This window comes from Gobio gobio (assembly GCF_949357685.1).
Source record: "Gobio gobio genome assembly, chromosome: 10".
NCBI lineage: Eukaryota > Metazoa > Chordata > Actinopteri > Cypriniformes > Gobionidae > Gobio > Gobio gobio.
Window position 1 is genome coordinate 23,378,389 of NC_137116.1, and position 23,462 is coordinate 23,401,850.

Genomic DNA, 23,462 nt, shown 5'->3' on the forward strand with positions numbered 1-23,462 from the left:
TTTCTTTCTTTCTTTCTTTCTTTCTTTCTTTCTTTCTTTCTTTCTTTCTTTCTTTCTTTCTTTCTTTCTTTCTTTCTTTCTTTCTTTCTTTCTTTCTTTCTTTCTTTCTTTCTTTCTTTCTTTCTTTCTTTCTTTCCTACCCCCTCTCTTTAAGTCTGTTTTTACACTCCTCTGTAGCTCCTCATGTGTCTCTCCCACCCTCCCCTTCACCTCACACCCCTCCGTCTCGCTCTCTCACATTCTCTTTCTCCCTCTCCAGCACTCACTTATCTCCTCCTAAAAACTGTCTGTGGATCACATTTTCTGTTTGCAGCAGTGAATAAGGCACCATGCAGGGACTGAGGGACCAGGCAGCACTATTGGTTCTCTATCTGTCCCTGCTCATTTACTTCTGGACTGTAAACGGACTGACAGAACACAGCGAATCAACAGCTCCAGAGAAACATGTGGAGGACCGAAAGGCAACATCTATAGCAGGTACAAATGACAAAATGCATTTGTCTAAAGTTATGTTCTATAAAACGTATCTTCATGATTTTTTGTTATAATCCCTGAAAGCTTCAATAATATCTGTCAATTGGGTTTTAATTAGGTTAGAGGGGACATTGGGGGTCTCCGGGATCCCAAATGTAAGAAATGAAAAGTCAGTCTCAACAGAACATAAGGGTTAAATGTGACGTCACCTTTAACCAAGTACAAATTTTCTGAGATTTGGAAAAAAAGCACTTGCAAATTAGTATTCAGTTTTCCAACACCACACGGCATTTACTTTGACAGGTTATATTTTGCACATAGTTTACTGCACATTTTGAGTGGTAATTTATGAAAGACAGGGATTCTTCTTGAAGGATGCCAGAGTTTTTGCAGTTCTGTGAAAAAAGTGTATGGTGACAATGGCAACTTGCACCTGTGCTTAAAGAAGCCACGAAGATGGTTAGGAAGCTAAGAACTCACTGAGAATGAAAAATGCTGCTGTACGCCCGTACAATTGAGTTTTTACCTGACATGATGTGACAAACGGAGAAGATGAAAAACTAGTGCTGTACACGTTGAAGACAGTACTCTTTAAATCTTGTGTTTCAAAAGAATGTAATGGCTTCATTATTCTTGGAACTTGGATTAAGGAGTTAATTTAAGAGTTAATAGCAGCACTGTTGCTGAGGTTTGGAAAATATGGTTACTGGCAAGCTTCTGGTTTTCAATAACAGCGTTTCCATTAAATTTAGGAATGCAGACTCACTTCTATAAACTGTACATATCAGTAAAATTACAAAGTAATGAGAAAAATAGAGGAACCATCCCAACATGGTTGAATCATCCCAATAGAAATGTGTGTATATTTACTATACATGGCTTAGGCAAAAATATCTGCAGTTTTATTGGTCACTCCCTAGAGTAGCCTCTCACAAGATTTTTTTCAGATTTTCAAGGTTACTGCCATGGTGAGAGAGTAAGAGCCTTTTGGTTGTTTTTGTTAGATTGGATGGATCTCCAATGTCAAAAGATCAGCAAAACCTGTCAACAAAAAGTCTTGTCTGGTACCTCAAGACTCTATTAACATCCTTCAGTCTGAGAGTTTGACTGAGAAACCCAGGGAAGAGCAGAAGCTGGAGACAAAGTATGAAGTAATGTTAATAAAAATAGCAAAGTTTATTGAATAATCTTAGTTGCATTTAAAAAAAATAAAATGATATAAATTAATAATATAATAAAATGAATAAATTATGTAAATAAAATAATATGAATACATTATAAATCAAATAACAAATGACTAATGATTATGAAATTAAATATAAAAACAAAGAAAATAATCTTAAAAATAATAAAGAATATAAAACACCAAGGTATGATTGCTTTCTTAAATTAAAACAGGTTGTTATTAAAAACCCTTAGATCCTTCACTTTTTAGGACATAAAGTCAACATGAAATCCATATTTACCATATTCACTTATTTAATACTTGTTCCTTGACTTGTTGTGAAGGATTTATTGATGCATGTGATTTCAAAGATGAAGAGTTTTTGTCATTTTTAAACAAAAAAATGATTTACTCTCTTTGAAATGACTTTCCTTTTCCTCTGATTTCTCTATGGCCTTACAGGCTATTGGATGTTGTTAACCAATAGCTATTTTAGGCATTAATTTAGCAGGATTGAAATATAATGGCAACTTTTCACAGACAATTATGAGTGAGCAAAATCAAGTGCGGCTCTTTTTGACTTGTTGAATCCTGTTTTACTCGGAAATATGTCACATTAACCAAGTAAAATGAGTTTCGAACAGGGTTTCACATCGACTTTAAGACCTTTGGCTTCTTGGCTCAGTTTTGTTCTTCATTCTGAAGATGCTCTGGTAGAACAGACTTCAAACACATGGCTTTACCCTGGTGCTCCAGTCTGTTACATGATTTAGTACTCAAAGACTGTCAGACTGAAAAGGATAAAATTATACTTGATACAATCTGTAAAATCTGATCTTTAGGAACCCGATCTGAACCCTGATATTCACAAAACACTTGGTAAAGCACTAGTAATATTTTTGGAAATTTCTGAACGGTTTAAAAAGAGTTTTACAATTACGCATATGGAAATAAATGGTGAAAACCCATCAACAGCTGTCATTTGTCCTGTTTTTGCCTAAACTGTGGCGTAGTAGTTAGTGTACGTGCTCTGTTGCCACAATGTTCACATTGACAAGACAAGTTGGACTCCAAATGAACAATCCTGTTCCTGCTTTTCTCCTAAACAATTTTTGTGTTCTCTCTGGCAATGAAAATGGCAAAAAGACCTGCTTTCAAACCCCTTTCGTTGCAAGCTAGTGTGGATCGACAGCTAGGTAAACTTTTGCCAGATTACTCAGAGACTCCCGAGGACTGGCGTTGTGGACTAGCTCTGTGTGGGTAATGACTTCACAGCAACAGGCAAGAATGTTACTTAAAACTTTCCCGGCAGGGATGAAACTGCCCTTGGGAGACAGGACAGGATGAATTTCAAGGGCCAAAGAGTCTGCGTAAACATATGAGGCTATGAATTCTAAAATTGGACAGTCTGTGTGTGTTTGTGTTAGAGTGTAGCAATTAAAGATAAAATAACAATGTGGAAATGAAGAGCCAATAATAATTTATGTTTCTCCAGATGCTCCACGAGTGTTGATAATCCCACCCGATACAAAGATTGAAGTTGGACACAACATACGATTGCTGTGCAGAGGTGAGAGGCCAGTTTAACCATAAAATAATATTTTTGTCATAATTTACTCCCTTGTATTATTCCAAACTCATATGACTTTCTTTCGTGCATAACAAAAGATGCATTTGGAGAACATTGTGGCTACTCTTTTCATGACAATGAATTTGAAAGGGGATTGGATCTGTCAAATTACGAAATGACAAAAAAGTATCATATAAGTTGTCTATGAGCAACAAGTCTTTTGAAGTCATGCAATAGCTTTGTGTGAGGGACAGACGTCAAATGCAAGTCGTCATTCACTAAATAAAATTTAATTGGACAACAAACATATAATTTGTTACAAAAATGCTGCATTTGAGGTTAAATTTTAGTGACATTAAAGGGTTAGTTCACCCAAAAATGAAAATTATGTCATTAATGACCCTCATGTCGTTCCACACCCGTAAGATCACCGTTCATCTTCGGAACACAGTTTAAGATATTTTAGATTTAGTCTGAGAGCTTTCTGTCCCTCCATTGAAAATGTATGTACGGTATACTGTCCATGTCCAGAAAGGTAATAAAACATCATCAAAGTAGTCCATGTGACATCATTGGGTTAGTTAGAATTTTTTGAAGCATCAAAAATACATTTTGGTCCAAAAATAACAAAAACTACGACTTTATTCAGCATTGTCTTCTCTTCCGGTCTGTTGTCAATCCGCGTTCACGACTCCGCAGTGACGCTGCTGACGTAAGACGCTGCTGACGTGTTATCTGGTGCACCCAAGCTTCCATAGCTTGAATACAGCGTGTGTCTTCCTCAGACTGTGGGTGCATCTCAATCAGCTCCCTAGTTCAGTAGTCAGGCCACTGATCAGGGAGTCAGCCCATTGACTTATGTCCTGATCAGTGCCCTGACTACTGAACCAGGGAGCTGATTGAGACGCATGCTGTAAACGAAGCTCGGGCGCACCAGATAACACGTCAGCAGCGCCTTACGTCAGCAGCGTCACTGCAGAGTCGTGAACGCGGATTGACAACAGACCGGAAGAGAAGACAATGCTGAATAAAGTCGTAGTTTTTGTTATTTTTGGACCAAAATGTATTTTTGATGCTTCAAAAAATTCTAACTAACCCAATGATGTCACATGGACTACTTTGATGATGTTTTTATTACCTTTCTGGACATGGACACACTCTAAAAAAAAAAGGCTCGTAATCATAGGGGAACCTTTTTTAGTGCTATATAGCACCAATTTTGGTGCTTCAGTGGTTCTTCAGCGGTTCTTCAGAGGTGCTATATAGCACCTTAGTCAAAGAACCGGTGAAGAACCTCTGAAGAACCTCTGAAGAACCGCTGAAGAACCACTGAAGCACCAAAATTGGTGCTATATAGCACTAAAAAAGGTTCCCCTATGATTACGAGCCAAGAACCATTTTTGGTGCAATATAGAACCTTTTTTTTTTTAGAGTGCAGTATACCGTACATACATTTTCAATGGAGGGACAGAAAGCTCTCGGACTAAATCTAAAATATCTTAAACTGTGTTCCGAAGATGAACGGAGATCTTACAGGTGTGGAACAACATGAAGGTGAGTCATTAATGACATAATTTTCATTTTTGGGTGAACTAACCCTTTAATGGCACAATTTTTTATTTGAGATTGCAATGGGACATTTTTATTGAATAATGACAAATTTTGGTCTGTTCTTCACACAAAGCTATCATATGGCTTGGAATATAGCGCAATAGAGTATTTAATACATAATAAAAAACACAATAAAGTGGCTGGATATGCATTTGTTGTTGAATTAACTCAGATGCTAAAGCTACAGTATCAATTCAGTAATTTTTCTGTTATTTCCTAGTTGTTGGAAATGCAGAGGATATTCACTGGGTTTCTCCTCATGGTGAGAAGATTTTAACAAAACATGACAATCTCAAGGTGCGCAATCATGGCAATTTCTGGTCCTTTCTCATTGTTCTCAATGCCAATTTGAACAATGCTGGGATGTACAAATGTGTGGCCAGAAACGGAGACATGGAATCACAAGCCATGGTCAAGCTGGACATCATTTGTAAGTATTTACCTTAATATTATCAGTCAACATTATCGTAAATATTATGACAGTCCAGCCTGCATATTTCTGACTCATTTAACATTCTGGGTTCAGTGTTTTGTCAATATACTGAAAGAATTTTAAAATGTGGTTTTTTTTTTTTCTTCAAAGCTGAACATGCAAAATGATTCAAACTCTGAATGTTGCTGATGGATTCTCTGATAGATGTTCAAGTATTAGGGACATTTATGCATAGAAGTAGAATGTAGTCAAACAGACCTTGAAAACGACCCTGCAAAACTTTATTTTTGCTCAAAGATTTTTTTATTGTGTATGTTATCAAGTCACTTTAATATTTATAGTATTTTTTAGAGATATTTTTTCCTGTTTCCAGATCTGGGGCAGAAGTAACTAGAAGGGCTGTTTAAATCATGCTTGAATTAGTCAGTCGTCCAGAACAATGTGTTGGAAATTTGTAGGGAATTATCAAAGTGTAGCCAGACATTCTGGTAGACAGATGCATTCCTTTCTCTTTGTACGTTCCTGTTACAAGTGTCCAAGATGCGTGGGTTGACTGAGGGAGTCAGTGTTGCAGTGCAGAAAACTAGACTTTTAGAAAAGCCAGAATTGGCTGATTGTTTGCCCAAACTTCTTTGTGATCAAGCAACTCAAATAAGTTAAACTTGGCAGGATATTGGTCATGGCAGACTCCATTTTCATGGATGATGATGTTACTTGTTGTCTCAGCTATGAAATGTGTCTACATTCAAAATAATAAAGAGGTTTTTTTCCATGAATAACCTTTACTTGCATGGAACATTTAAATTGCACAAAAGGTTCCTTGCAGTAGTTTTTCCATATTATTAAAATGTTCATCACATTAAAAAAAATGGTTCTTTTAAGAACTGTTCGCTGAAAGGTTCTTTGGGGATCCTAAAATGGTTTGTTCAAGTGAATGAAGGTATAACACTTCAGATAAAACCTCATTCCATGGTCTTAAAGACATGGTTTTTGTAGAATGTTCTCTTGTAAATGATTGCTTCCAAATAATACTATAATGTACTGTGATTGAAATGTTTTTACTCGTAAGCCATTTATGTTGAGGTAATACAAGTGAAATAAATAATGGAAATTAATAAAAAAAAAAAAATAATAATTAAACATCTTAAAAAAAAACACAGTCTAACAGAAACTTTTGACTATGGGTATGAAGTATGATCCACTTTGTAACTTATTCTAGACAAGAACTGGCTACATAGACACACCATTTGAACCAGCATGTGACAACCAAAAGAGACTATTGTAGCAGAACAGTACTTTGTAAACACAACCTGTTAACCCTGGAACGTAAATTGCCTAAGTGCAGCCAATCAGATTAGCTTGCTGTTTTCAGTCCAATATGCACCAGACAGTCTGAGACTAACCACAAAGTAACCTTCAACTAGCCTTTTACATGTGTGGCCATAGTCTGTGATTGAGCTATAAACTATAAGTGTTTTCTCACTTGCTCCAAAATTCAGGATGGTTACTTTTGCCAAGTTGGTTTCTTTCCTTATTTTTCCTTCTCTCTTTGTCCTTTAAGCGAAGAGAATGCGTAGAGAAACTGAGAGGGAGGGAAGAGGAAAACGACAGAAAGAGCCCAAGCCCTCCAAGAAGCCCAAAGTTCCCAAGCCAACCAAGAAACCCAAGGGTGAGAAGAAAGCCAAAGGAGAGAAGGGTGGGAAGAAGAAAGGCAAGAAGAACAGGGAGGAGACCACCACCATCATCACCACCACCACCACTGTAGTACCCACAACCACTGTACCCGTTGAGTATGAGGAGTTTTATGACCCTGAACCTGAACCTGACCAGTACTGGGATGAAGGTTAGAAAAGCCCTTCTTATTAAACCACTCACTCAATTAGATTTGTGCATTTTTTGTGTGTGATTGGAGTAGAACATTTACTTTCTTGGTTCTGTAGAAGTATTTCCCCCCTCTCATTTTCTCCTTGGGGATTTCAAAACATTCTTCACAAATATTCTTTAACTAAAATTAATCCATTCGTAATCAAATAAATTAACTATCCAATATATTGTACAATATTGTGATACTCATTCGCAATGATTCACAGGACTAGTTGGCTGCTGATAAGCTCTTTTGTCACAAATTCGCAATCTCCTTCTGATAGAGGCAGCTTTCTGTGCGCGCACTTTGGCATTGTGCCAGTCAGCATGAGAATCGCACCTGCTTCTTTTCAGGATATATTTTCTTTTTAACAGCAAGCATGTCCCGCTCATTCATGCATTTCATCACTCTGAAGTGTCAATAGTGCTATACATTTACCACAATATAGCAAAATCTCTAACAATAGATATTTTATACCAGTCATACCACCCTGCCCTACTTGGAGAACATGCTGTGTCCAAATCATGTACAAGGATTTTATTCCAGGATCTGGAATATGGCTGGAATTGATTTGCACTCACAAAAACTGTTTGGTATCCATAGAATTTCCTACAGAGACAACAACAGCAGCAAAACCTACAAACCCTCAAACAGAGAAAACCACAGATTTCCCAACAGATTTTCCTCCTGACACAGATGAGTATTCCCAACCTTATCCTGACTCATGTAAGCATAATATCACTCATGTCTGTGTAAATAAACACCACTTTGTTCATTATGATCAATATTTCCTTTAACTTATTTGAAGACGATGACTATTGGAAGGTGGATGAGCCCACACCTACAACTTCTGTGATCGCTGGCCGTCCAACTGATGAAGATGATTACTGGGATGCCGGATGTGAGTCTTCCAAAAATGAATGTTTTTGCATTAATTAAGACCTGAAGCTAGTTAGCAAGAGTCACAAATCACTGATTGTTCAGTTAAACACACTTTAATAAAGTTATAAAAATTAATTTTCTTTGGCAACAGATGAGGTGGCAGAAAACCTGCCTTTCCCTGATGGCAAAGAGATCAGCTCTACCGACAATGACTGGCGTTACACTACCACAGGTAAACCGATACTTCCTTCTAAATGCTGTGTCTTCCTCAAAATAACATGACATTAAAAACAGTAATTTATGAAATGTTCTTGTGTGCTACTACTCTGTTTTACTATTATTGCACAATGGTACTACTTACTATGTCCTAAAATTACATTAAGCACACATTTTGAAATTGTCACTAGCTCCAAAACATAATAAAAACAGACAAAAAAGTAGGTTTAGTGGGCAGTTGGGTTTACGTCTTTCTGCTGTTTTTTTTTTAAGTACATCTGTTTTTACAAAGGAGCAAATTTAAGCACCCTGTCACCCTGTGTGTGAATCAAATAAAACTGTTACCACAATATACACCCATCTCATGAAAGATCTTGTTTTTACACCATTAAAAATCCACAATGTCTTGTGTGGACAGCAAACCAACAGCGACAGACATTTTATGAGTCATTAAAGTTTCTCTACTGTACTCTCAGTAAATTTCACAAATTTAACCTACATTTATTTTCTTTTGTCACAGTGGAGCCCACCATTCCTCCATTTGAAAACAACTGGTATGAAGAATATGATTACGGACATGGTACAGTACATACTTCCATTTTGAAAAGACAACAAACATACAGTGAGACAAGCATGAGAGGTGTTGGCCTCCCTTTTGTCTTAATGAGCGTGCAGACAGTGTGACCTGTCATTTCTGCTCTTAAGTAAACACTTTCAGAGACACAGAGGTGCCGCTTAAGGTGAAGCTGATCATTTTAAATCATGTTGTCGTTAAATGAAAATGTCGGTGGAAATGTTTTTTTACCAAGCAGAATACAATAATGTCTTGCGCAACCTCCCCTACTAAATCTTTCTCAAGGAAAAAAAAGAAAAAACCTAATGTGCATAAAAACCCTTATGTACTGTACAGTTTACCTTGTTATCAGGTTTTAAAAGGTAAGATGATATGGGGTGCATGGAGCACTTATCTTCGATAAAGAGGATTTTATTAGGTAACAAAACTCTTTCCAGGCGTAAAACAAAGCAGACAGTGTCTGTTTTTATTAGGGTATAAAAACAGAATTCCAGGAAAGGATTGTAGCCCCGAGGACAAATGTGTCAGGAACAATTTTGATTTGATTATCTTATTCAGTTTCTTCACTGCACTTGGAAATCTGACTTTCATCCAATATTGTCTTACAGATGTCAAATTTAGTATTTGGTTTGGCCTCTTTTGCTTTAATGATAGCAGCACTCTAGCTGCATAAACTCCACAAGTTTCTGTAAAATGTCATGATCCTGTTTTCCAGCATGGTTTAATGATCCAAAGAGCATCTTCTGCTTCAGTCTGAATTGTTTAATGTGTGACACTCTTATTTTGTCCTCTCACTTAAACCCTTGCTTTCTGTTTTTTCATCAGAAAAGAAACTGGAAGAGGAGAGGGAAAGAGAGAGAAAAGAACAAGAGGAAAGAGGTACAGTGTTTTATCATCATATAAAGAGAGTTTATATCTTTTTGCTGTGTTCTCCAGCTAAAACTCTACATTTAAGAGTGCTGTTGTACTGAACATGATTCGGTCGTATGCACTAGAACACAGCAGCCTGATATTCTAAACAACAATACAATTTAGAGAACCATAACTACATAGTGTGTGTTATTTTACCACATCAATAGTGTAGTAATAGTGTTGTTTATTCCAGTGTAGTATTGGATTATCATTGGTTTTCAATCAGATATAAAATTCACAAGTAAGATCACATGTTTTCTTTTGTTAAATCATTGTTCATTCCATTTGTTTGGTTTGCCTTGACCAAATTATTGGTCCAAAACATCGATGTGTTTGGCCAACACTGGCCCAGTCTTCATTAGGCATTTCTAACTCTGTTCTGCAATGCAAATTATTTAAATAACACAGTTAGCATGACAATAACCTCTGTTTTGTCTTCCGGCTACCCTACGGCTTACACATGATTATAGACTTTAACAGTTGTGGGAAATTACTGAATGACAAGCATTCATTATCAACTGTCAACTCTGACCCTGTTCCCATGAACTCTGATGTTCAGTTTGAACAGACTGAACAAAATCCTTCGCACTGACTGGAGCAGGAATTAAATCAATTTTTATATGCAGAATATTGTTGAATATTAACAAAAATATGTAAGCGAGCTGAGAAAGAGAGATTAAGAGAAACGTTAATCAACAAAAGTTAATCTCTTCTAACATCATGTGGCACGACCACCAAAAATAACTATATCTCGTAAGTCCGTTTGTAAAAGGGTTCAAATAGAGGAATATGATACTGGGAGTCAGTATAAAGTATCTGTCCTCTTAAGGACAAAAACATTTATGGTTTATGAGAATACATCAGAAATCATCTGCAATATATTTAAACCTAATGTAAAATAATGATACTACTACACACTGTCCTATGCCACAGCATAGTTATAGAGGGGTGCAGGGATGATGTCAAAACCTGGAAGACTGATTTGCCACTGGTTCCCTCAAGATTTTCCTATGGGGGTTTTCAGTTTATGAGTTAAATAAGGTCTGTGGTAAACATAATTTGACGATAATTGAATGTTTTGCTCTACAACGTAAATTACGCATACCCATATCGAAACGCGAATTTTGAAGCTGTTATTTTTATTTAAAAAAACATATGTTTCTAATAATAATAATAATAATAATTTCTTACATTCATATAGAGCTTTTCTAGGCACTCAAAGCGCTTTACATAAAAGGGGGAATATCCTCAACCACCACCAATATGCAGCATCCACCTGGATGATGCGACGGCAGCCATTTTGCGCCAGAACGCCCACCACACACCAAGTTATTGGTGGAGAGGAGAGGAGTGATGAAGCCAATCGTATATATATATATATATATATATATAAATTAAGGGGAGTATTAGGAGGCCATGATGGACAGAGGCCAATGGGCAAATTTGGCCAGGATGCCGGGGTTACACCCCTACTCTTTATCGAAGGACATCCTGGGATTTTTAATGACCACCAAGAGTCAGGACCTCGGTTTAACGTCTCATCCGAAGGACGGTGCTTGTTACAGTATAGTGTCCCCATCACTATACTGGGGCGTTAGGACCCACACAGACCACAGGGTGAGCACCCCCTGCTGTCCTCACTAACACCTCTACCAGCAGCAACCTAGTTTTCCCAGTTGGTCTCCCATCTAGGTACTGACCAGGCTCAGCCCTGCTTCGCTTCAGTGGGAAACCAGTCTCGGGCTACAGGGTGATATGGCTGCTGGCAATAAGTAGACAAGAATGTTGGGGGTTTGAGTGTGTACTGATGTTCTAGATCAGGGCTTCTTAACTGGTTTTGCTTCACGTTTTGTTACTATGGCAGGTCTTTGAGCTCGTTTAGAACTATCTTCAGTTTTACGGGGCACAGATCTATATTACTGTACATCCTCCCATCTCTAGATTGTAAAGATAAATGATTCTTGGAAATGGAGATCCAGAGAATTCCAAAAGTTTATCAAGATATTTGGTGTAAGGTTCTCCTGATTTTTTTTGTTTATATATTTACAAATATATATTTTGTTTATATATCTTATCCAATTCCAATGTCCAGAAACTACTATTAGCAAGATATTTGTAGTTTGATGTATCTTTGGCAGGGGCTTCCAAACTTGGTCCACGCCACTGTCCTGCAAAGTTTAGCCTTAAAAACACCTTCCTGGAAGTTTCTAGTATGCCTAATGAGACCTTGTTCAGGTGTGTATCATTGGGGTTGAAGCTAAACTCTGTAGGACAGTGGCCCTCCAGGAGCAGGATTTGACACCCCTGATATATGGAGTAGGGATGCAACGAAATGAAAATTCTGGGCTGAACCTGAAAATTCAGAATACACTTGGCTGAAAACCGAATTATTTAAATCTAACTTATTAAGCAAGACTGAAAAAGCTAAAATTGACTTGTACAACATAAGACGTTTTTATTTGAACTTATAACAGAATTGTTTCTACTCCAGTTTGTTGTGAAATATAAACATTTAAATGACAATAACTGCAATAACTTGCAACTTGTTTTTATGACATTATTTATTCAAACATACATTAAATAATGAAGACATCGCTGACAGGTTAAGTAAAAATATAATGAATATGTAATTCGGTGCATTCTCAGACCATAGAATATTTAGTAGTGAAGAAATTTCACAAATGGACTTATTGCACAGGTGGCAACCTATCACGGTACCACGCTTGAATTGTTTGTAGAAGCAGTCTGCATGCCCAGGTGCTTGATTTTATACACATTTGGCCATGGAAGTGATTGGAACACCTGAATTCAATGATTTGGAGGGGTGTTCCAATACTTTTAGCATTATAATGTATATTTTTCACCATACTGTCTGGTGTTCAGTCATTTTTATTTGAAATAGACGCTGAACACAGTCAAAAAACATGTCACCTCCAAAACATTTCGCCTCCAAACTGAAAATGGCTGTTTTGGCCAAAACTTTTGGGTAGCTGAAATTTCGGTGCATCCCTACTATGGAGTGTTGCTCTTTGGTGCTCTTCAAACATTGCTCTGTTTGTTTAAGCCAAGGAGATGTGTATATATATATTAATAACTGGAGAAACCATCTGTTAGCATTCACATTTATCAAAATGTGAGTTCACAATATTCAGAATTTCTATTTTTCATTTAAGTCTTAAATTTAATTACCAAAATTTTTTTTTCATAGTTTGAGTTAGATAACAGTAACAACACTGACTACCAGCAGTTAACTACCAGCTTTACCAGCTTTATCTTCATGAATTCATAGTATCAATGGTGAACTTTGTGTTTCACTTTGAAACTTTGTTTAAATAATTTGTCTCCTTAGAAAGAGAACAGGAGAGGCATGAAGAAAAGGAGGAGAGAGAACGCAGGATTCTGAAACCTCCACCACGTGTGTACAGAGAGCCTAAAAGTGAGTGATGGGACTCGGTTTGGGCATGTAGCCATATGGGATGCTTGCCATTTGCTACATCACTTAATAGATAACATAGGACAACAAATACACTTAGTACAAAATGACTGTGAATAAATAAATAAATAAAATACTGCCATGCAACATGTTTGAGCACTCTCAGCTCTCAGTTCTGGCCGCAGATATTACCAAACAAATATGATCCTTAAAGCAAAACCTTGGCATTCTGTTCAGTGTCTTGTGTTTGTAGTGTCGTAGACATAATGTTAACATAAATATAATTGAAATAGTGAGATCTTGATGAAGCATTCATTAAGTTCAAGTGTATGTGATACCTTAAAACACTTTGGAAGACTTCAGCTGTTTTTAAGTCATTACAGATGCTGAATACTGCCAAATCCTGCTTTAATTCAACAGCTGGTTCTTTTCAAAGAAAATTCCAAATGTCCTCCCTGCGCATGAAACAGATGCACAGATGCAGTCCTTCATCTTTATGCACACTACTCTGAATGAAGACAATAAAAACATAATATAAGTTAAATGTTATTAATCTCTATTACAGTTATTGTTGTTTCATTTTTATCTTGATGAGTTTGTGTATCTGCATAGTTTTGTGTATATAGTTTCCATTTACCTTGATAGCTAAAACTAACATTAAGTATATAATACATGTATATATTTACACATGTATACATGTTGACATCAATTTTACAATAATACAAGAAATATAAATTAACTGTGCTACACTTTTCTGATCGCACCTCATTATTGTATTTCAATTTGTGTCCTTTTATTTATACTTGTTCTTTCCTTTGTGTTTTAAATGTGTTCCAAGAAATTTTTTTTTCTTCATATTTTAGTAGTGTTTAGTGAGAAAGATTTCAGTCTGGATAGAACATATTGTGTCAATCACATTTCCATTTATTCATTTAGCACGGTTTTATCCAAATCATGTGTTAGGATGAAGAACACATTCATCCATATTATTTTTTTATGTCTTGCTGTATCAGTTTGTCCTCCTCTGGGTATGGAGTCTCATCGCATAGACAATGACCAGCTGCTGACTTCCTCTGTTTTTCAACATCGCTATAGCTCACACAGAGCTCGCCTTAATATTCAGGTATGAACATATGCACAGTTACTCTAATGCATGCGTATATGATGTGTTGTCAATGTGAGCATATTGGTTCATGTAACAGGCGTCTGCTGATGAAGATGATATGAATGGTGGGGCATGGTGTGCTAACCCTGAAGAGAAGATACACTGGATTGAACTGGACGCACGTACACTAACAGAGTTCACTGGCGTTATCACCCAAGGTCGAGATGACCCCTTAGAGTAAGACAGATATTAAAAACTTAGGAGCCATGTGGTTTAATTGTGTTTAAGAACTACCAAACTATCTAAACCGTCTACATCTACAGTCTTTGTTATTGTTTTGTTGTTTCAGGAGCGACTATGTGTCTTCCTATTATGTGGCATTTAGTAACGACAGTAGAGAATGGACTGTCCTTCATGACGGATATGCTGAATGGGTAAGTTGCCAGATTGCCATCATTTTCTCTTCTCCTTTTGGTTTCCAAATCTTTCTGGTTTGGTTGTAAAGGTCATAACTCGTTAACTTGACAGGGATCTTCAACTAGGGGTCCATGACCCAGATATTAGTTATTATCTGATCTCAAACTGATTTTTGTAGTTAAACAATAGGCTTAAAAGTAAGCTTGATATTATACATTATATAATTTTAACAAACTATTAAACTAAAACTATTCAGTCATTGAGTCACTTTGTCTCCCTTCTCTATGCTCTCAGTTATTCTTTGGCAACTCGGATAAAAGCACCCCAGTTTTGTCTCAGTTCATGGAGCCGGTAGTGGCCCGTTACATCCGCATCTTGCCACAGAGCTGGAATGGTACGATGTGTATGAGAATGGAGGTTTTGGGCTGCCCAGTACCAGGTGAGAGACTCTATTATTCGGCAGAATTATTTGTTATTTGTTTTGAAGACATTATCCATGCCTTTCCGAATAAGGTATTTGGCTTCAGGCACATCCCTAGTGCTGACAACGTTTTTTTTTAGCATCAACAGTATATGTTCTTTACTCAGATCCTCTCAGCCAGCACCAGAGTCAGAATGAAGTGACACATCGAGATGACCTGGACTACACCCATCACAACTACCTAGACATGGAGAAGGTGATGGAAGAGCTTTAAGAGCATTAATGGCAAAAAACGATTTAAGAATAAACTAGAGTTTAGGAAAACTCGCCTTTATGCTAGGATGTTGTGGGTGGCTGCCAGAGAATTTCAGTTTCTAAGCCATAAGATTCAAGGTGTAGCACAAACCATGTGGGATGAGTTACACACATAAGTTTAATAGGCTTATGGACTAAATGTGTGGTAATTGCTTAAAAATGTGACTTTTCTTATTGTCACAGCTCATGAAATCCATTTCTGAGGAGTGTCCCAACATCACTAGATTCTACAGTTTGGGCAAGAGCTTTAAAGGTCAGGAAATTTATGCCATGGAAATTACGGATAACCCTGGAATGCACGAAACAGGTGAGGAAAATTAGAGTAGGTATGGAAGAAACAGTATTATTATTCCATTTTGGTATATTACAGGTACTGATCATTAAATGATTTGAACTTTTATCATAAACGAGGAGGAGAAACAATCAATGTGAGTGTGTTCATTATCCATTTGATGAACATACCATCATCTTTCCTCAGGAGAGCCAGAGTTTAGGTACACAGCAGGTTATCATGGTAATGAGGCTTTGGGGCGAGAGCTTCTTCTAATGCTCATTCAGTACCTGTGTAGAGAGTATAAAGATGGCAACCCTCGAGTGCGCCACCTTGTGGATGAGACACGAATTCATCTGGTGCCATCAGTCAATCCTGATGGCCATGTGAGAGCTTTTGATAAGGTGCGTTTAAAAATGTATAAAAAGTGAATTATGTAATTTCTGTATTGCTTGGCAGGAATTGCTAAAATTACTACTGCTTTCAAACAGATTTTTTTTTTTAAATGAATCGCTACAGTCTAGCCATCTGAGATTGCGCTATAGAGATAATATAGAAGTTTAGGATTATGATTTCAGTAGCACTACCGCACACCGTGAGTGTACAATTTGTAGTTTGCTTTTGGGATATGATCTGATCTTAACATTTGGACCTGGAAACATCAACTTTATCAACCAGAAAGATTAAATTCCCAGGGGACATGCACATTTATTAAAAATAGACAGATCAGTGTGGATAACAGTCTGCCAAATGTACAAATATAAATGGGGATATGACACTTTAATCTCACTAAAGTATGCAAGTAACATTTTAATCTTTGTTTCACAGGGCTCAGAGTTGGGCAGCTGGACATTAGGGCACTGGACTGAAGATGGCCAAGACATCTTCCAGAACTTTCCACACATAAATGACATTCTTTGGGATGCAGAAGATAAGGGCATGGTGCCCAAATTGACACAAAATCACCATGTACCTATCCCTGAGGGTATTCTGTCAAGCAATGGCTCAGTAAGGAAATAATTATGTGTTATAAATGTTCATTTAATGAATCAAAGCACCAGTCACATACTCTAGTCTTTAACACCTTGAACTTGACCAATTAGATTAGAGGACTGGAACTAACTGTTGCATTCCTTTGAATGTTCTGCCTTTCAGGTTGCAGTGGAGACTCTTGCCCTTATCTCCTGGATGGAGAGTCATCCATTTGTGCTTGGTGCCAACCTGCAGGGTGGTGAGAGACTTGTGACATACCCCTTTGACATGCGCCGCCTCACCAAGGAGTCTGAGGAGATGGAGAAAAAACTAAATTCCAGAGCAAACAGAAGGAAGCGACAGTACGAGGAAGAGGAAGAAGAAGAACCCAACCCTTACCTTCACATTGGATACCATGAGGAGACCTACAGTGGCCCCCAAGAAAACCATGCATATCATCAAGAGAACTATGGATACCGTCAAGAAAGTTATGGGTACCACCATCAGAACCAAGGGTACCATGAGGAGAACCAAGGGTATCATGATGAGAACCAAGGGTATCACGGTGAGACCCAAGGGTACAATGATGAGAACCAAAGGTACCATGATGAGAACCAAAGGTACCATCATGAGGGTCACTCTGAAGGGTACCATGAGGGGTATCAAGAAGGACACCCAGAGGGATATGGACAGGGTGAACCAGAGGAAGAGATAAGAGTGGTTGAGGACCAGTCTTTGTTCCGCTGGTTGGCCATATCTTATGCCTCTACTCACCGCACCATGACTCAAACCTATCAGGGAGGATGCCATAGTGATGACCCAACAGGTGGTCTGGGAATTGTCAACCGTGCCAAGTGGAAACCCATCCAAGGAAGTGAGCATTAGGAATTTGTGTGGAATGATAATTTAGAACAGGGCTGTCCAATCCTGCTCCAGGAGGGCCATATTCCGCAAAGGTTTGCTGCAGCCTGCTCATGCTTGGAAGTTTCTAAAAATCCAGAAGACCTTGATTAGCTGGTTCAGGTGTGTTTAATAAGTGTTGAAGCTAAATTCTCCAGTAAGGTGCCTTTCCAGGTGCAGAATTGGACACCCCTGATCTAAAAGAATCTGCTTTGACACCTTAAGGCATCAGTATACTTCAAACGAAATTGAAGAACAAAATAGTGTGATGTCATTTTGAACAAAATTAATTTAATTTGTTTGAAGTTTGTTTCGGGAATTTGAAATAGCTTGCTAAAGCACACTTTCCAGAAAAGTTCACTCCGGCTGGTAAACACCTTCATACTACCATTGGTCCATGGCAATTACGTAATATGTAGGTGTGCATTAAGGCTCTACCTTCTTTGATGTAGAAATCTTCTCTGGTTCATTTCTTCTGATTAGTATGTCAAGGTCGCTTTATAGTAAAAAAATGATTTTCTAATTCTAATCAAAAGTGACTCTGTCACTTTTTTCATGTTTAATATTATAAAGCTTCTTGATTTAAAGCAATATATTTTACCTATCTAAGTGGTACGTATAAATAAATGTGATGTGTCTTGTATGGAGAGCCGAATTGCAGAGCCGTGACGAATGAAAAATAACTTCTCAGTGAGTATATCAGGGCTTTTTGTGACTATTTTCTTTTTGATACCTGTTCATGTCCCTTTTCTTTTAGGTATGAATGACTTCAGCTACCTTCACACTAACTGTTTTGAACTGTCAATTTTCTTGGGCTGCGATAAGTTCCCTCATCAAAGTGAACTTTTAAGAGAGTGGGAGTATAACAGAGAGGCCCTGCTTACCTTCATGACCCAGGTGAGCTGTTCACATTCACATCATGAGAATGGAACCATGACAAATGTTTAAAAGCAGAAAAGGTTACGTATGTAACACGCATCATGCTGCGTCATGGCCTTGACACTATTCAGCATTCCTATTTGCAGATGGAGGTCAGGTGACAAGGTGGAACGCTTCATCAAGACCATAAAAGGGCACCTACGTCACAGAATCCCCAGATTCCGATTGTCTAAAGAAGGTGCGGAGGAATATCTGAAGTATGGCAAAGCGATGCAGCATCTTGTGAGGAACCGGGTTACATATTTAACCCAGTGGTGTTCCCTTTCAAGGGAACTCAACGCTGCATCATGGTGTGGACGCTATGGGAACGTTAATACCCATGCCACCATACTGAACAAATCTTAGAAGACCATGCGTTTCATATGCTAAGTGCAAAATGCCTGACTAGCAAGGTTGTGAGAGGATGCATAGATGCACACCTTATGGTCACTAATAGAACAATTAACTCAGAAGAACCTGAGATCCTGGGGTTGAATCCATATCCAAACTGTAGACTCTATGAATTTGTGCCAAGAAGACAAGCTGCTTTGCCAGCCACGAGAAGTCGCTTTTCCATACTTCACACATGCCTCTGCAGCTCAATAGCACAAAAAAATCTTGTAAAGGCGCACCCTTAGCTAGCACCTTTGAAGAGGCCACACTCCTAGTGGAGTAGGTTTTATTGCCTAGAGGCGAAGCCATACCGCGTGCCACATAGGCAAAAGAAGTCGATGTCGATTGTTGATGCGACAAGCCCTGCTTGGTGGCAGGAACAGTTGATCAGATTTACACCACATTTCCTGAGTGGTCAACATGAATCCCTAGTGCCCTGACTAGACATAAGGGAAGAAGCCTCTCCTGCTCTGGCAAGTCAAACAGCGGAGGGGAGAAGGCTTGAAGAAAGGCAACTTTGGACCGTAACCTGGCCTCGGGTGCAATATACTGTAACTTTAAACTATGTTAAAGTCCTCATTAAATCAAAATCGATCTTATTTACTTCGTTAGCACACATTATAGGTCTTAGGGTGAACAATTAATCCATGCAAATTAATACACAGAAAAATTTGTTTCGCGTGGTAATCTTTAATCAAAATCTGAAAAGTAACTTCCGGTCTGGAATGACTTTCCATTTCCGATGACGGCATTTTGAAGGCCACTCCGCTCCAACCATTAGTCTGCTCTGAGCGAGAGATGGAGAGGAGGAGCGCTGAAGTAAAACCCTGCCCTCTATTAAATATTCCATTTCACTTGGAAATACGTCATAGCACTGAAACAAAATCAGTTGCAACTTCCGGTTCACTGGGACTTTAAGGCCAGTTACAGTGCCACCTTGAGAGTCAGAGGCTAACTCCAAGGCCTCAAATGGAGCCTCTATAAACCTTCCACGACTATAGAAAGATTCCAAAAAGAACTTGCAGTCTGCAGATAGGCTTCAACCATCTGTCACCATGCAGAAATAAAAGATACTAGGGGATGCTTCCCCACAGGGGGCTCTTTATGAGAAGTGGGATTTTTAATAACCGTAGAAAGTCAAGACCTCTGTTCAACGTCTCATCCGAAGGACAGTGCTTTTTAGAGACAGTGGACTGGAAGGCCATCCAAGACCGCACCTCAATCCCCATAATACCCCAGAAAAGTTGTTTTCTTAATTGGAGAATGCATACCTTTTTGAAAGTTCAATATCAAACCTGAACACCTCAAGTGAGTTATAAACAATGGCATCTTGATGTTGAAATGCAAACTGATTGAAGGTACGAGGTGATCAGGTCAGGCCAAGAGGACAACTCCATACTGGTGTGATTTGCACCCAAAGCAAACCTTCCGAAGTGAGTCCTATAACCTCATTCCACAGAGACACAATTGACAGAAGTTACTTCCAAACAGGAGGAAATAGTCTGCTCGGTGCCCTGAAACTGCTTGCTGGCAGGAAACAACTGAACATAATGCCGGGGGGGTCCAATTGTGAGGAGAGTGCCCAAAACTGTCCAGGAGGGCCAACTGCCCTAACAACCTACAATGTCCTAATACTCTCTGTAAGAGGAAGCAGACTCCAAACCAAGGCAGCATCACTCAGCAGAGATAGGGTGAAAAAGCCTGCGGGTGACTGCTGCTGCCTGAAAATTGGCAAGGTTGGCAAAAAAACCATCTGAGAGCATCAGGAGAGACTTGACATGCGACTTAATCTCAACCTGCAATCCTCATGATCAAAGGCCGCTGCGCTGCTGGACCTGAACCAGTGGTGAGCAGATGTCTGACTCTCATTCCTCGAGAAGAGAGACAGACAGAAATAGTGCTTTCTTTGAAAAGTCAGCCCCCTCGAGCACTGACTGAGCGTACTCCAGTCTCAAACAAACAGAGATTGTGTGAGTTGTCACCCATAAGAAAGTGAGCACGGTGGCATTCCTTTAGTACTCCTGTCTAAACAAAATCAGTCAAACAGGACTTGCAATTTTGACAATCATACTGAAACAGACTTGCTGCTTCTAAAGATAAAAAAGCTGGGGGTTCTGTCACATAGGTGCCCTTTTATGGTCTTGATGAGGCGCTGTGCTTTGTCACCTGACCTCAAGATTCCCTTGAAAGGGAATCTTGTAGGTAAGACTTCAACAACACTAGTGTTGTAGTACTTGAGTCAGCCTTAAAGGGATATATCACCCAAAACTAACCCTTTAAGTCTGAGTCCAGGACCATATTTTCTATCACTAGTCAATACCATCTCATTCGAGTCCAGGACGAGTCCAAATGGTCCTTAAAATATGGTCTTGGACTCTGACTTGAGACTGACTTTAGTCTGAGTTTTCCAAAGTTGAGTACTACAACTCTGCCCTGCTCAACCTTACATTAGCCATGGCTGTTTTCCCAGGTGCATCGAGGCATTAAGGGAGTTGTGAGAGATAAAGAGGGAAACCCTATTCCCAACGCCACTGTATCTGTGGAGGGAGTCAATCATGATGTCAGGACAGGTGAGATATTTTCTGTAGTTCTTGAAATTGTACCGTTTTTAGTAAACTAAAGGGTATCAATAAAAAGTCTTCTACTCTTAGGTGAATCTGGAGATTACTGGCGACTTCTAAACCCTGGTGAGTACCGTGTTACTGCCAGAGCAGACGGCTACTCTTCCTTCACCCGTCTATGTGTAGTGGGGTTTGACCCAGGTGCTACCCTGTGCAACTTTGAACTCAACAAGTCTAACTGGGACCGCATCAAACAGATCATGGCTCTCCATGGCAATAGGCCCATCCGGTTGCTGAGCAGTGGCAACAGGGGCGGTGGGCAGCACTTTTCACACAGCAGTAACCAAATACCAAATACTAAATTCAATAACCAAATTCCTGATGGTAACGGTGGCGACATGAACAGGGCTCGTCTCCGTCGATTACGGCTAATGAGAATCCGCCGCCTACGGCAGCAGAGGCTTCTTGTCAGCAAAACGACACCCCCTACCACAACCGTGACTACCACAACTTCACTTCCATCTACCACAGAGAGTACAACCCCCTGGTATGACTCTTGGACCCTTGGGGAAACCTTTGAAGAGAACACAACCCCACCAGAAGAGATTGAGTTGACAGATACACTGGACTATAATTACAATTACAAGATTGATGATTATTAAGCGCAAACTACAGATCAAAGTTTTGCTCAACAGATTGATTGTTTTGGACTATATAGGTCATTGCACAAAAGATTTTTTATTCCACAATATGAAAGTTGACCTTGATAATTAATCACACTCAATTTTCTGGTCGCAAAGTAAGTTGAAATCAGCACCCAATGGCTTGCAAAGCTTGAAAGTAGTAAGAATTATTCTGTTGTGTATTCCTGTCTACACATCTACTCTATACTACAGTATACTATCCAAACGAAAACTTCTCATATGACCATCATGCCCACTGAGGGGAAATGAGAATGTTTTAATGCAAGAGAAGGAGCTGTGCTACCATTTATTTCTCTCACATTAACAGACAGTCTTTGTTTGTACAGGGCAAGTGAACATGGGAGATTTTCCCTTAAAGTTACACCAAGTTCAATGGCCTGCGCTAAAGGACAGTTTCTTTCCAGTAAATAAAGCCTTGTTTTCATATTTACACTGTTTTTGTTTTATCTGCATTAGTGTCATGTGCACATCAAGTGGCTCATTATAAAATGTGCTTACGCACAGACTTGATTTTTGAGTGTCGTACACTAAAATCCACAATGTTCAGGGCTGGATTTCCCTATAACGTTGTCTCTTAGCACGCTACGAAGACTGTAAAGATATAACTTAACCAAAGGTATACCATTTCTAGGCGTGTTCCCCGAACTATACCATAGGAGGTTGCTTAAGTGCGACGTTACCAGGTGCTGTCCATGGCGGCGGTGCTGAATTGTTTTATCAATGGATCAAAAATCGCTTATTCACTTTATGCAGGGGCTGTTTAACTGCCTTATGTGAGAAAGCGGTGTTCTTCATAATAGAAACACTTCAGATCTTTTTTTATTATCTTTCCACCTTATTTTTAACATAAGAGTGGGAATAATGTTATTTTAACTGTGAGTTCGGCAAGAAGTTTTTGAGATTTCAGGATTCCCCCATTCAAGTAGATAAAGGACTTGGTCTTGGATACCCAAAATAGCTGCCCGAAAGCAAATATGGCCATATTTGCCAAGACTTTCCTTGAAAGGGACTTTGTGTCGAGGATACTTCCTTCCTGTACAATGATACTTCCTCTAGTGGGTTTGTGGAATGAATGAAGGAGAAGACCATGGTCGGTGAAAACAATCAGCCACTTTATTAGGCAACTTAGACAATAAACATAAATAACATGCCTTATGAACTCTAGGATTTTGTATTGCAGATACTGGCACGCACACTGGAAGTCTGTCTATCCCCATTTGGCCGGGGGCTTTTATCCCGACTAACCACACCAATACCTAGAATCAGAGAAAGGTGTTAGTAATCATGCACTTGACCTACTTTACTCACCACTTGTCTCCTGGCTCGCTCTTCCACTGCAGTCTTTGCTGAA

At 38.8% G+C, this 23,462-nt stretch overlaps 1 protein-coding gene across 1 annotated transcript; it reads left to right on the plus strand.

Annotated features, from left to right (window-relative positions):
• The first annotated feature begins 236 nt into the window (after positions 1 to 236).
• Positions 237 to 23,262, plus strand: aebp1b (AE binding protein 1b). Its single transcript, XM_079826535.1, has 22 exons — positions 237 to 477; positions 3,135 to 3,209; positions 5,041 to 5,250; positions 6,815 to 7,096; positions 7,721 to 7,843; positions 7,926 to 8,018; positions 8,151 to 8,231; positions 8,736 to 8,795; positions 9,615 to 9,668; positions 13,051 to 13,137; positions 14,148 to 14,257; positions 14,337 to 14,476; positions 14,589 to 14,673; positions 14,951 to 15,095; positions 15,245 to 15,333; positions 15,576 to 15,699; positions 15,871 to 16,067; positions 16,492 to 16,671; positions 16,819 to 17,509; positions 18,293 to 18,432; positions 21,317 to 21,416; positions 21,498 to 23,262. Exons 1-22 carry the CDS (start codon positions 330 to 332, stop codon positions 22,067 to 22,069), a joined length of 3,786 nt encoding a protein of 1,261 aa, XP_079682661.1. The 5' UTR covers positions 237 to 329; the 3' UTR covers positions 22,070 to 23,262.
• Positions 23,263 to 23,462: the final 200 nt, after the last annotated feature.

What these genes read in the sequence shown, in the direction of transcription:
- aebp1b (XM_079826535.1), top strand. Translation starts at nt 330, where the DNA reads ATGCAGGGACTGAGGGACCAGGCAGCACTATTGGTTCTCTATCTGTCC. An exon ending in CATACGATTGCTGTGCAGAG is followed by an intron (nt 3,210 to 5,040) that starts GTGAGAGGCCAG and finishes GTTATTTCCTAG; the next exon opens with TTGTTGGAAATGCAGAGGAT. An exon ending in TGCTTACCTTCATGACCCAG is followed by an intron (nt 18,433 to 21,316) that starts GTGAGCTGTTCA and finishes CTGTTTTCCCAG; the next exon opens with GTGCATCGAGGCATTAAGGG.